General features: G+C 35.3%; 1 protein-coding gene across 1 annotated transcript in view; it reads right to left on the reverse strand.

The window, feature by feature from the left end:
* CCDC178 (coiled-coil domain containing 178) overlaps window positions 1–12,530 on the reverse strand; it is a 167,218-nt gene that overhangs the window by 144,610 nt on the left and 10,078 nt on the right. The window contains exons 6-8 of the mRNA XM_065630102.1: window positions 11,531–11,751; window positions 9,408–9,550; window positions 1,852–2,005 (exon numbers count right to left, since the gene is read on the reverse strand). Coding sequence (XP_065486174.1) covers window positions 1,852–2,005; window positions 9,408–9,550; window positions 11,531–11,751 — 518 coding nt within the window. The remainder of the gene's footprint in view (window positions 1–1,851; window positions 2,006–9,407; window positions 9,551–11,530; window positions 11,752–12,530) is intronic.

Here is a 12,530-nt window from a genome sequence, read left to right on the forward strand (position 1 = left end):
TTGTTAGTACATGGGAAAAACACAATTCAGAATTTTTTTTCCTTCTTTCAATGTCTTTAGAGCAACTGTTTTGACAGGAATGACCTGAAATACTGTCACACTGTGCAGGTAATTAATGAAGATAAAAGAATAAAGGAGGAATAGCTCATTATGACATTAATTATATAAGAAGGGTTTCTTCTAATCTTTGAAGAGCAAAGACAGATCATGTATATACAGAAAATGGATTTTATGCATACTGATACCTTTTGTAATGCAAATCTGGGTAACATGGAAAAAAGAAAACGGGGTTGTTCTTACAGTGTCAAAAGCTGTAGCACCCAATAGGTCATACATAAAATTTAAAAAACCAGCATGAATTAAACAAAGAAAAAAGCCAGGAAAAAAAAATGCAAAAACTATTTGTTTACATCACTAATTCTGTCTTCAAACTTGTTGATGTACATGACAATTGTCATGTTACAATTTGGATCCAATTCAAACCTCACCGAAGTAGCTGAAAATAATTCCAATATTTTCCTGATTCCCAAAATAACTCAATTGTCCCAGTAAGATTTCTGTGATGATCAGAACAACCACTTTGAGCTTTCTGAATATCCAGATTGCTTTATTCAGTCAGTTGGTTTAGTTATGTTTTAAAACAAGATTGACAATAACAGAACAGGTTTATACTAACCCTGCTCTGGCTCAACTATAGCATAAACTAATCAAACCAAAGGCGGTCACAAAACAGAGCAGTTCCATGCTTCACCTCATGCCTGTTGCACATTTGTCTCTTTCCATTGTTTGTCTAAATACCCCAGTAGTACATACTGAAGTATATCAGATCAGGCAAACCCAGTTAGAAACAATTCCAGAAAAAAACCAAACCAACAAACAAAAAAAACCCACTAATAATATTGGCCCTATTTTCTAGTTGAAAATAGTGGTGTTCTAGTTATCAGCTGGTAGCAATTGCTGGTGCCGATAACAGGAATAGAATCGTAATACACCACTGGAAACAAATGGCAAGAACATGCCCATTGGTTGCTGTCGAATATGACTATATCCTTACTTTTGCAGGGGATGGACTTTGGGGTTTTTTGTTAAGTTTTGGGCGTGCTTGGTAGATTCAGCTTCTCAGAAATACTCCACCTAGATTCTGGGTTCCAGGACCCAGGTATCTAGATGCACAAACCACAACAGTACTGGGCACGTACAAAAGAATGAATTTCAAACTTTATTTATACATATATATGCACACTTAAAAAAAAAAATCACAAGAGCTGTTGTGGGCATCTAAATCCAGTTTGAGGCATTTTCTACAGTTTTCACACACGGAACTGTCAATTAATTGAAAATTCCTAGTCAGGCAGTGTGAGGAACTCGAGTTCAGATTTTAAACTGCCAAGTAAAGATTTCAAAGTGAATGCTAGACGAATATAGCAGAAAACAGGGGAATTTTAATTAAAATAGGGTATCACTCTGCATGCTGCAAGAGTGCATCACATGCTGAGGTCAAAATTGTACTAATTCAGGACACATGCTGTCCCAACAAATGCACACTTTCTTCCAGATGATTTAAGAAGATCAGAAATATTTAGCAGATATGCATCTAACATCTAGAAATATCCAGGTCACTCAGACAAATGTAAGTTGATTATGATATTTTTAATAAATAAAGCTGAAAAATGATACTACAACATGAGAATGAATGAAAGTGTGCTCTAGAATCTACCATTGAAGCAGTATTTGTATTTTTACTTTTACAGAGGACCTTCACTCTTAAACATACAAAATATTCAGGCATTCATATACTTTTCAATAAAAAATACTCATTTACTTGCTTGTTTATAAATATTCAAGACTCACTTTGCCGTTCCAACTTTTTGCATCTTCCTGGATTTCTGCTTTTTGCTTCACTAACTCCTCAAGGTGTTTTTCATCCTTTATAATCTTCTCCTCTGTTTCTTTTAACTTCATACAGTATTCGGTCCAAGTAAATTCAGAATGCTTTAACTCCTTCCTAATAGAAATACACACAAAGTGAATCCATCTATTTGGAAATATTCCAAGGTAGTCCCTCTCCATAAAGGAAAATGTAAACCAGATCTGAATTAGTAAAGGTTTATTTTGATTCTCTACTACATTTCTTGAACAGGTATGCACGAGAGAATGTCAAAACATCTGGCAGGCTCATGCAATTTCAGCCAGATAACAAAACTACTCATGCTACTAGTTCACTTGCGCTTAAATAGCCTGCCAACATTACAATTTCTAATTGGACCTCTAAACAGGTATTGGAGTAGTTAAGGACAAGACTTTGTTTCATACCTCACACATAAATTAAACAAAATAGGAGTCAACCTCTTTCTCTGCTAGTGGCTGAATCTAGTTCAGAGCCATCTTCACTTACTCCACTGCACTGTCATCTTGTGGACAAATGTCATTTGTGAAGAAATTTTTTTACTGACACCAATTCCTCATGTAAAAAGGAACTTGCAGACAGTAAGCAAGGTCATAGGAGTGGATAAGGACTTCACTTTGACTGTGAATAGCAGATTTATCAGCATTATGAGAAGGAAAACTGGCCATAATTACAGAAAGAGATAAAAATAACTACAACAATCATCAGCAAAACACTTCCATAAAACACTGTTAGGCATCATTATAAACCAAGAACAGGTCTTTTGTTACAGCTGTGTATGAACATGGATTTGGTGAAAGGCAGAAGAAATAGAGGGACAACAGGATAAAATTTTACAATGATTGGTAGTTCTTGTCCCTTATTTTCACTAGTGTTTCAGCAGGCAGAAAAGAGGAGTTTCCCCCATGCTCCCCAGAGAACAATCTTGGTCAATAACATATTCCAAAGAATGCCTTAAATGACAAAATAAATCCACCACAGTAGAACTAAGCTAACAGTAGCTGAATTTCAGAGACATCTGCATTACAACCCAAATAAAACCTAGGCAAGTTTTGCATACTTAAACACAATAAAATGAGCGAAAACAATAATGAAGCAACGTTGTCACTAATTTGAGAGCCATTCCTACAAGAGTATTTGATAGACACTCTTCCTTTATTTGCTTCCAAGATCTCCATCTAGTGATGGAGAAAAGACTTATTTGCAAAGTCACATTCCTAATGTCACAGAATATATATAACAAGAGTGTGAAACCTAACACTTTTAACACCTCTACTCTCTTAGGTCCCACCACCCATGAAAGAAACACATAAATGATACTTGGAATTATTCTAATGACAGACACGTAACAGGCATGGACTGTAATTTTCTTCCCATGTTACAGATCAGCTACAACAATCTCATGGAAAAATACAGTACTACCAACCACAGCAAATATGTGTAAAAATAACAGACTCTGCTGTGTGATGTACCCCAGCCTCGATATTGTGAGTTTCATGCAATCTTCACGATTTTTTCACTGATGGCACTGAACATAAAGAAAAAAGTATCAACTGAAGAACTGTCTTTCAAGTCTGTGCCATCACAAATCTGTCTTTCTCACATCTATCAATACCACATGTTATTCTAGTCCTTCTCAGATGGCAGGTGAAACATCAACTTCCTCTGCAATTTAAGGATTCCTTTAATTACCAGTCTAGCAATTGGGGGTGAGGGGGAAGAAAAAAAAAAAAACATACAGTAGGAAAAAAAATTTCTTCACTGAGCAGTAGAAAAAAGTCTTCTACTCAACTTTTTCACGTAAATGCTGATATTCCTAAAAATACTTGCATCATTAGCATTTTTACTTCAATTTACTCTCACAAACAAAACAGGTTGCAAGGTGCATAACAGCGTACATCACTGTAATGTAGTATGAATAGGAAATCACTTAACTAGGTGAAACAGATAACATACATATTTTTATCACAGCAATTTTACTTACATCATGGCTTGTTTCAAAAGAACAAAGAGTTCCTGTAAAGAAATTTTAATGCACCTCAGGATGAATGCGTGTTACAGGAAAACACACTTTCTTTCTTGAAATATGGAACAAACTCAAGAGCCTTGATTTCCAACAAGATTACAAAAACAAACAGGAAAACTGCCCACACTGCCCTACAACTGCTAAACAAGCCAACTGCTGAGACACAGTGACAGAATCCTAAAGGGAACTGAACAAAATCCTGCATAGAGGACTATTGAAAAGTGAAGTAGCTGGAAGGTGAGATGACAAATTCTAATATTAATGGAAAAATGCAGAAGTAAGATTAAACGATCAATTTTCATTGAAAGAATAGGTCAACAGCATGGTATTTCAAAATCTTGTATCTGTTGCTTTGATATATTTACAAATGATCTGAAAGGGCAAGGAGTGAAATTAAAAGTCTGCACATAATGTGATTACAACAGGCAAGGCCAAAAAAACTAAGAAACTAAGAAAAATTTAAAGACAAATAAGGAGCTGGAGAACACAATAACACACACCATTCAGTGTCCAAACTCAAAAGGGGTATAAGATCAGAGAGATTCAGCAATCAGTAGACCTCAACATTCTAAACTAACTGTATGAAATTGAGAAAGACATGTATGTATTTCCATAAACACTTGGAAAATCTACTCAGCATTTAGCACAGTGAAAAAAGCTAAGAAGGTGTTAGATTAAGTTAGAAATAGGAAGAAAAACATTAGAATAAAAAATGAGAGCAAGATGTCCCTGTTAAAGTAATTGGCACGGCTGAATTTGGAATGCTGTTTGCATTACCTTTCAACCCATTTCAGAAAAGTATGTCAAAGAAGTGGAGTCAGAGGACATCCTGGAAAAGTCATAAAATACAGAAGACTTTTGAAACCACATAGAAAATAACGCAAGTTGCTTTAGAAAACAGATAGGAAGAAGGAACAAAGTGAAAATCCAAAGTCACAGAGGATATAGGCTAGTGAAGAAGAATCACAATACACAGCAATATTTATCATCACATACATCTTAAGTCTTAGACTCCCAAATTACAGCAATTTGCTTACAAGAGGAGAATAACGAACTGCTGGTGACCACACTTTGTAAATATGAATTGATAAGGAATAAAGTTTAATAGTAAATATATGCTGGAATAGTAAAAAAACTTACTAAAGACCTGGTCTTTCCCATAATTAAAATCAACATGATGTTTGCAACAAACCCACAGAGGAGAAATGGAGCATTTGATCAGAACATCTCTATATACATATTTAAGCTATAATTAAAATTCTGAACATTGTGAAGACATAGTGAAGCTTGCATTCGCAGGCTCATATCCATCAAGAGTAAGTATTATCTCCTACTTCTCACACACTTCTTCCTTTGTTTAGACACATGTAGTGACTTTAATTGGAGAATCACATGGTAATTTCCAGAAGTCACTGCAGCTTTGACAAGTGTTGATATCAGAGAATTCTGGTCTCAGGTTTTGTATAATAAAATAAACAGGGTTTAGCTATATTTCTAACTATGATTTTTCTCATACAATTTTTAACTATGATTTTTTTTTATGATTTTAGGCTCTGAAATGAAAAAAGTTAAGTTTTAGTTAACTGAACATAAACATGTTGACTGTGAATCTTTTTAATCTTAGAGATAAAAAATCTAATTAGCATAAACACCTCTAATATAGTGTCAAAATTATCCTGAACTCAAGAAAAACAAGACCAAGAAATTCACTGTAAAGGTTAGAATCAAAAAAAGGAAAAAGTCAGACATACTGACAAAAGCAGCAGTTCAGACAGAGAGACTTATTTCTCTAGTATTGCTAAGATATCCATCTTACAGAAACATATGTTTTTCTATCTTAAACTGACTCATCCTTACTGAGACATGGACAGTCTGCATCTTACTGCAAGTGCACAGACACTTTATGAGGGCAAGGCTGGAACTTCTCGAGCAGTAACATTGAGTAAATTCATGTTACCCAGGATGCCTCCTGCTCCTATATTAAAGTATAAGCATATTACAGGAAGGGCTATGATCCTTCTATTCCACATTTTAGTGCCAATGGCGAAGAGATCCACAGTGATATGGTATCTTAAAGAAACAGGATTATTGCATCTAAATAACCTTCCTTTCTTCAAGAATGTGTTGGTAAGGTTTCTGCCCTCGCTGACTGGCAAACACAGATCTCCTTGGATAGCAGACATCAAAAGCGCCAGTAATATTAGCCAAAGTAATGATTTCCTGAGGTGAACATCTACGCGAAAATACAATGTAAGAGTGCTCTACTTTGCAAAAGTCAGTGTTACAACTGTGTAACAACTTAGAAGATTCTGAGGTAGACAGTAAGTACTCTTTCTGTGGGACTGAAAATATGTTTCAACTTCCTGAGAACTGATCAGTTTTTGAAAGGAAGTTGCCAAGATGTTATAATCTAAAGAAACTGGAAATGCTCCAACCAACCCCCACTATAACCCCCACTATTTTATCAGATGCAGCTCTTTACCATGGCCTACTGAGCACCATAAACAGTACGCAAAACAATCACACTTATCATTTCCAATTATTTCCTTAACAAAGAAATGAAAAAACTAAACCCAACAGCACACAGCTACAGCAACTCTGACCTCTTCTTTATGTCCCTTTGAGAGTGGGTCCCCTCACAGAGGGGACCAAAACACCTTTCTCCCAAATTCTACTGTGCCTTGCTTTAATCTATCATATATTACTAAAACAGTTTACATATGGGTTAAAAACTGTAACAATTCTTCCTATTTGGTACATCAAATTAAAAGGTCACCTGCAGCTCTCACAACTACTCAGTAATTTGAGGATTTGTTGTTGGCCTCCATGGTAGACAACCCTACGAAAAATATTTCACTGACAGAATGCAGTATTAAGTAATAATGTGTATAAGTATACTGGTTTTGGCTGGGACAGAGTTAATGTTCTTCATATTAGCTTGTATGGAGCTATGTTTGGATATGTGCTGGAAGCAGTGTTGATAACACAGGGTGTTTCAGCTGTCGCAGAGCAGAGCTTACACAGCATCAAGGCCTTTTCTGCTCAGACTGCCCCAAGAAAGAGCAGGCTGGAGGTGCAGAAGAGGCTGGAAGGCGACACAGCTGGGACAGCTGACCCCACCTGATCAAAGGGATATTCCACACCATATGACATCTGCTCAGCAGAGCTGCAGGGATGAAGGAGGAAGGGAGTCATTTGTTCAGAGTTACGGCATTTGTCTTGCCCAATAACCATTTCACATGATGGAGCCTGGCTTTCCTGGAGATGGCTGAACACCTGCCTGCCCATGGGAAGGAGTGAATGAATTCCTTGTTTTGTTCTGCTGGTGTGCGCAACCTTTGTGTTATCTATTAAACTGTCCTCATCTCAACCCACAATTTTTCACACTTTTATCCTTCTGATTCTCCACCTCAACCTGCTCAGGGGGACTGAGAGAACAGCTGTGTGGGGCTCAGCTCTCTCCAGGGGTTAAACCACAACAATAAGCTATTCAGAACTGCTTACATTCTGTCTTTTTAGAAAGTCTGGCAGTGTGCTCCTGGCCTGCAAACATGCAAAATCAATAAAGTTTATTTCTGCTAGTAACAATTTCTAAAGTTTGATGTTTTCTTGACAAAGATGGGTTGACATGTGGCATAAGATGAGCACCATATTTGGCAAATAGGCTTTCACTGAGCAGAACTGAATAACAGCTCTTACAAATACTGCATCTGTTCTGGTGTGAAGAGTAGCTCTTGTAGTTCACATTCATATTTGAAAGCATAGGGGAAGACTGTCACAGCATTCTAAAATCACCCAGTTATCTCGCAGACACAGATGGTCCATCTTTTTCAGGGACCTAACGCTACTGCAAGGAACTTTGTGAAGTCTACATTCCACTGTTAGACCAATAAATATAATCCTAAAAATGATCAGAGTATTTTGTGTTCACGGTACTTCCTGCAAGCTGAATAGATCAGTATGCAAACAGACATCTTGCAGTAAGAGAACCGCAGTGTCTTAATTCTGAAGAGACAGAATGATTGCAGAAGAGATAGGGCACTAACTTGAGAAGGTACATGTATCTTTAGACAACAGACACCCTTCTAAAGCCCTCAGCTCTTTAAAAATTAAGAAATCATAACTAGAAACTTCAGCTCTGTGGTCATTCCTTTGCTATTCTTAGGTAAACTAATGAGGCCAACTCTATCAAGAATTCTCATGAGAATGATCCTTGAAAAGAATCAGGGAATGGGAGCTAGATTGGACAATCCCTGGAAATGGTTTTGCTGGATGGGAAATTAACACCTACTGAAATGAAGTAACCAAGGACATGAGTTTGCACGTGCATCCCAACCAAAACTTGCTGCCTTGAATGAAGGATCAATGAGCAAGACAGTTTTAAAGCCACTGCTGTACATCAGGCACTTCCTAATGCCAAGTCTCTGGAATAACAAAAGTGCATGCTGTCCCAGCTCAGGTAGCACATAACACAACTTGAACTTTGTAACTGGCATAAAATTCTTAGTGTATCTAGGTAGTTCTGAATGAATACGATGGACCAAGTTTCATGACTTATTACAAAATGTATATACTCCAAAATTGCCATACATAGTGTTTGAAATACCTGACACTTGAAGAACAGTTGCTGTCACATGGCTGCAGTATGGAAATATCTGTTACTGCCATTAAGGTTATCTTGAAAATTTACCGATGTCTTTCAATTATGCCTGTAAACTTTCCTCATCTCAAGTGAAAATCAGCCACTGTGTCACTTGCTACTTTGCCAAATAAAACCTGGCAACTAGCCAGAAGCATATGCAGCAAAGTCAAGTGCAACCTCCTACCAAAGATGAAAGTACTTGGTATTCTTGTTCTTTGGCATAGTTATTGCTGGTGCTGACTCTGTATGTTCAGTGACAAAAAGGAGAGATTACTTGCCATTCACTGGCCACTAGTTACTATAGCTCTACTTGATAGTTCAGGGCTTAATAGCCGGAGAAGAGGTTACAGCAAGGTAACTATTTGCTTAAAAAAAGAAAGACAAGGTATTTTGGTAACTTCAAAAGTATGTGTTGTTGGCTGAAATTGTTCTGGTTAATATGCAAGTTCAAAATTAAGTTATAATTATAACATAACTATGGTACCCTGGTAAGTGTTGATGTTCAATGCAAGTAATTTTTGCTGTCTATAAAAATTATAGCAAAAATTTCTTTCAAAGGGATTAAAAATTCATAAGTAAAATAAGGTAAAAATGGCATGTTTTAGGAGTTGATTCATGGAACTCACAATTTGGGTAGATTTCTGGACATCAGCTTTTCCTTATTCTGCTAATGCAAGCTAAGACAAACAAGACAAACACTTCTTTTATGTTTAATTCTATTAATTTTACAAATGTAAAAATGCAAAATTATTTCTAAACACAAATTTTCTACAGTTTGATCATCATTATTAAAACTAACAGGACATTGTAATACCACACTGAATAGCTCTTACTTGTATTGACTGAATAGCATCTCATCATTTTCAATTTTTTCATACATAGATTTTATCTTCTCTTCAGATTCTTCCTCAGTTCTTTTAATTATCTTTTGGATATCCATGAGTTCACAACAAAGATCACTATATATTTTTGATGTCTAAGAAAATAAAATAAGTTTTCTGAAAGACGTTATGCAAAAATCATACATAACATTTAAAATTTTAAAAAATATTTTCAAGATTTGTCAGATTCTTTGCAGTTTAAAAATTGAAGTTTAAAGTAGTACGTTGTGATGTCATTCAACTTAACAACAAAATCTACATGGTCTGAAAGATAGCATAATGTGTCTTGCAAAATTGCGCAACAAAGAAAAGTTTGCAAGAGGGTTTTCATTCTGTTACAAAACTTTGAAGTTATTGTGGAAAGGTGGCTACTTCCATGGGAAGACAGTGACCTCTGGAGCAGAAAGAAAGAAATAATGTTAAGAGAAGCCACTCAGGTTTCACTCAGTAGTCTGACAGAATCATTACTTAAACATGTCCTACAGGATGTGCAAGACCCACAGTCAGCTATGTAAGAGAGGAGCCTGAGACAATGCAGAAAATGAACACAATTTTCAAAGGTATTTGGACACTCAGTTCCTAACAACTCTCAAATAGAGATATGAACATCTACTCTCTCTGCTTTTTAAAATATTACAAATATAAACAGATAACATGATATAAAATATTAGTTATCTTTATTATATTATAGTACTTCACTGCTCAGACATTCTCTGGATATTAAAAGCTTGAGATTCAAAATAAAATAATTGCTTGAATTGCAAAGAAAATTAAGTATAAGCTGCTTTTTAAGGCCATGGGAGGAAAAAACAAACCTGAGTAACAAACAGCCTATAAATTAGAGCACAATGGAAGTCATAAATATTTTATTTGACAATTAGAAATTTTGTTGAAATGAAATATACAACTAAGTTACAGTAACAGCAAATCTATCTTCTTGCGATATGCAGTATCACTTTTTGGAAAGTGAGGAAAAAATAAACCTAAAAAGGAAGTATTTATTTAAGATAGTCTTTAGGAAAAAAATATTTTAAGTCTACTTCCCGAGTTGTATTTTAGCACACCTCAATATTTTAACCACATACAATATATTCTAAGATGTTAACAAGAAAAAAGGATACAAAATAAAAACCAAAATAACTGACTTGATTTTAATTAGCCAGTATTTTGAACATATCTCATACCACTGATAGAACTATGAGCTATTTCACAGGTCAGAACTAATTCATGGTAATTCTCATATTATTTGTGTAATAGGCAATTAACTCTTTTTAATTTTATAAGTATAGTCACATGGTTGTTGAGTCTTCTAAATATGAGTAGTTAAAAAGAAAACAAATTAAAAGAAACACTATTTATTAAGAATCACCTGCAAACAAAAGACCATTTTTAGACTGCAAGTACCTTGAAAAAGGGATCAACTTCTGGATTTGTATTTAAAAGTTGCTATAGAATATATATAGAAAACATAATAATCAGTACTAAAATCTGTACTTGAAGTACCCATGGTAACCCTCTCTTTTCAGACATCAATTTTAAGCTATGTACAGCTTTGCTATACTTTGATTATTCAGCCTGACATCATCCACATTAGGCATTTATTATCAATAAGTTATAAATTATCAATAAAGACTATTACTAAATAAATTAGGAAAAATGTACATCAGCACTTAAAAATAATTAAATCTTAGAAACATTTTTTGAGAGCTTCTGACATCTCTATATTCTGGAACAAATGCTGATATCTGTGAGAAGTCTGAGAAGAATCTATGCAAATATCAGGTATGTGCTGTTTACCTTTCCAGTGAAAAATCCCACATGAAATCAACTTACAAAGTTAGAATTACATTCCACATATGCTTAAGAGACTTTTATTGAAGGCCAACAGCATTATCCTCCCTGGATTCTGTCTGCACTGGGTGCCCGTATGTAGCAGTGTGGGGACACAATTCACAGTCTTCGCATACAACATTTAAAAAGGACTTTGGTTCTTCCAAAAGACTGCTGTTCTGCAGAAAGGTATGTACCTATGTAGTGAAAAGTTTCTCAAAGAATCTTTGTTTGTTTGCATTTACCTTTTCATAAGTCAGTAACACATCCTTCACAGATTCTTCTTCCAGATTTAGCTTTTTTTCCAGCAGAGGGCTGTATTTCTTCATGAAGTCTATATTGTCCTGAATCCTTCTATTGACTCTTTCTGTGTTAAGTATTTGGTTTTGTACCTGTCGCAGCTGACAGCTTTTACAATCAAGATGCCATTGTAGCTCCAAGATATCTTGAACACACATTTCATATTCTGTTAAAAAGATAATTAGCATAAAAAGGAGGTATCTGAGTGACACCATGAATACCTAGTGAGATTAGGAAATATGTTGTCATACTGCTAAGTATAAGACTTGCAAAATTTTGCTGTAAACTACTTTGAAGATGAAAAGAGGACATTGGTTACAAAAGACCACCAAATATTACATTAGCAGTGGAACTGTTTTTAAACTCGTATTTACTATTCCTAAGAAGTCATTCAAGCAAATCTTCAAAGTGAGGGGTGGTTTTGTTTTTATGAAGGAAATTAAAACATCTAGCTTTAAGGCATTTCTAGAGGAGGCTATTATAATAGAAAAACAGCTCTATTGAGCTTCCCAGTCTCCAGCAATAGACACGTGGATGCAGAAGAAGAGCAAGGCAAGTATAAATCCCACATCCATTTTGCTCAGGAAAAAAAAAAAAAAAAAAGGTTATTAGAGAGAGTGTCCTGCAGCAGCTGATGTTTCTATATGGAAAAAATTATTGATATGACACCAGGGAAAAAAAAACAGAAAATCGCTTAAGACCAGTAAACGTTGCCATAAATTTGAGAGAGGCACATTTTTCTGAGGAAAAAAAAAGGCGCTCTAGCTCTGGGAAGTAGCTGTGGAATATTCAATGCAATCCCTTAAGAGTCAATAAATTTTGCTGTGCTAACAAGACATAAATCACAAATTTACAAAATTATTATTTCATTGCTACTAAAAGTTTAAGAGATATTATATGAATAAGTGGCTTTTCTACATCCTACAAGGTGACACCTAACATTAA

The sequence above is a fragment of the Caloenas nicobarica genome, chromosome 2, assembly GCF_036013445.1.
Source record: "Caloenas nicobarica isolate bCalNic1 chromosome 2, bCalNic1.hap1, whole genome shotgun sequence".
In the NCBI taxonomy this organism is placed as follows: Eukaryota; Metazoa; Chordata; class Aves; order Columbiformes; family Columbidae; genus Caloenas; species Caloenas nicobarica.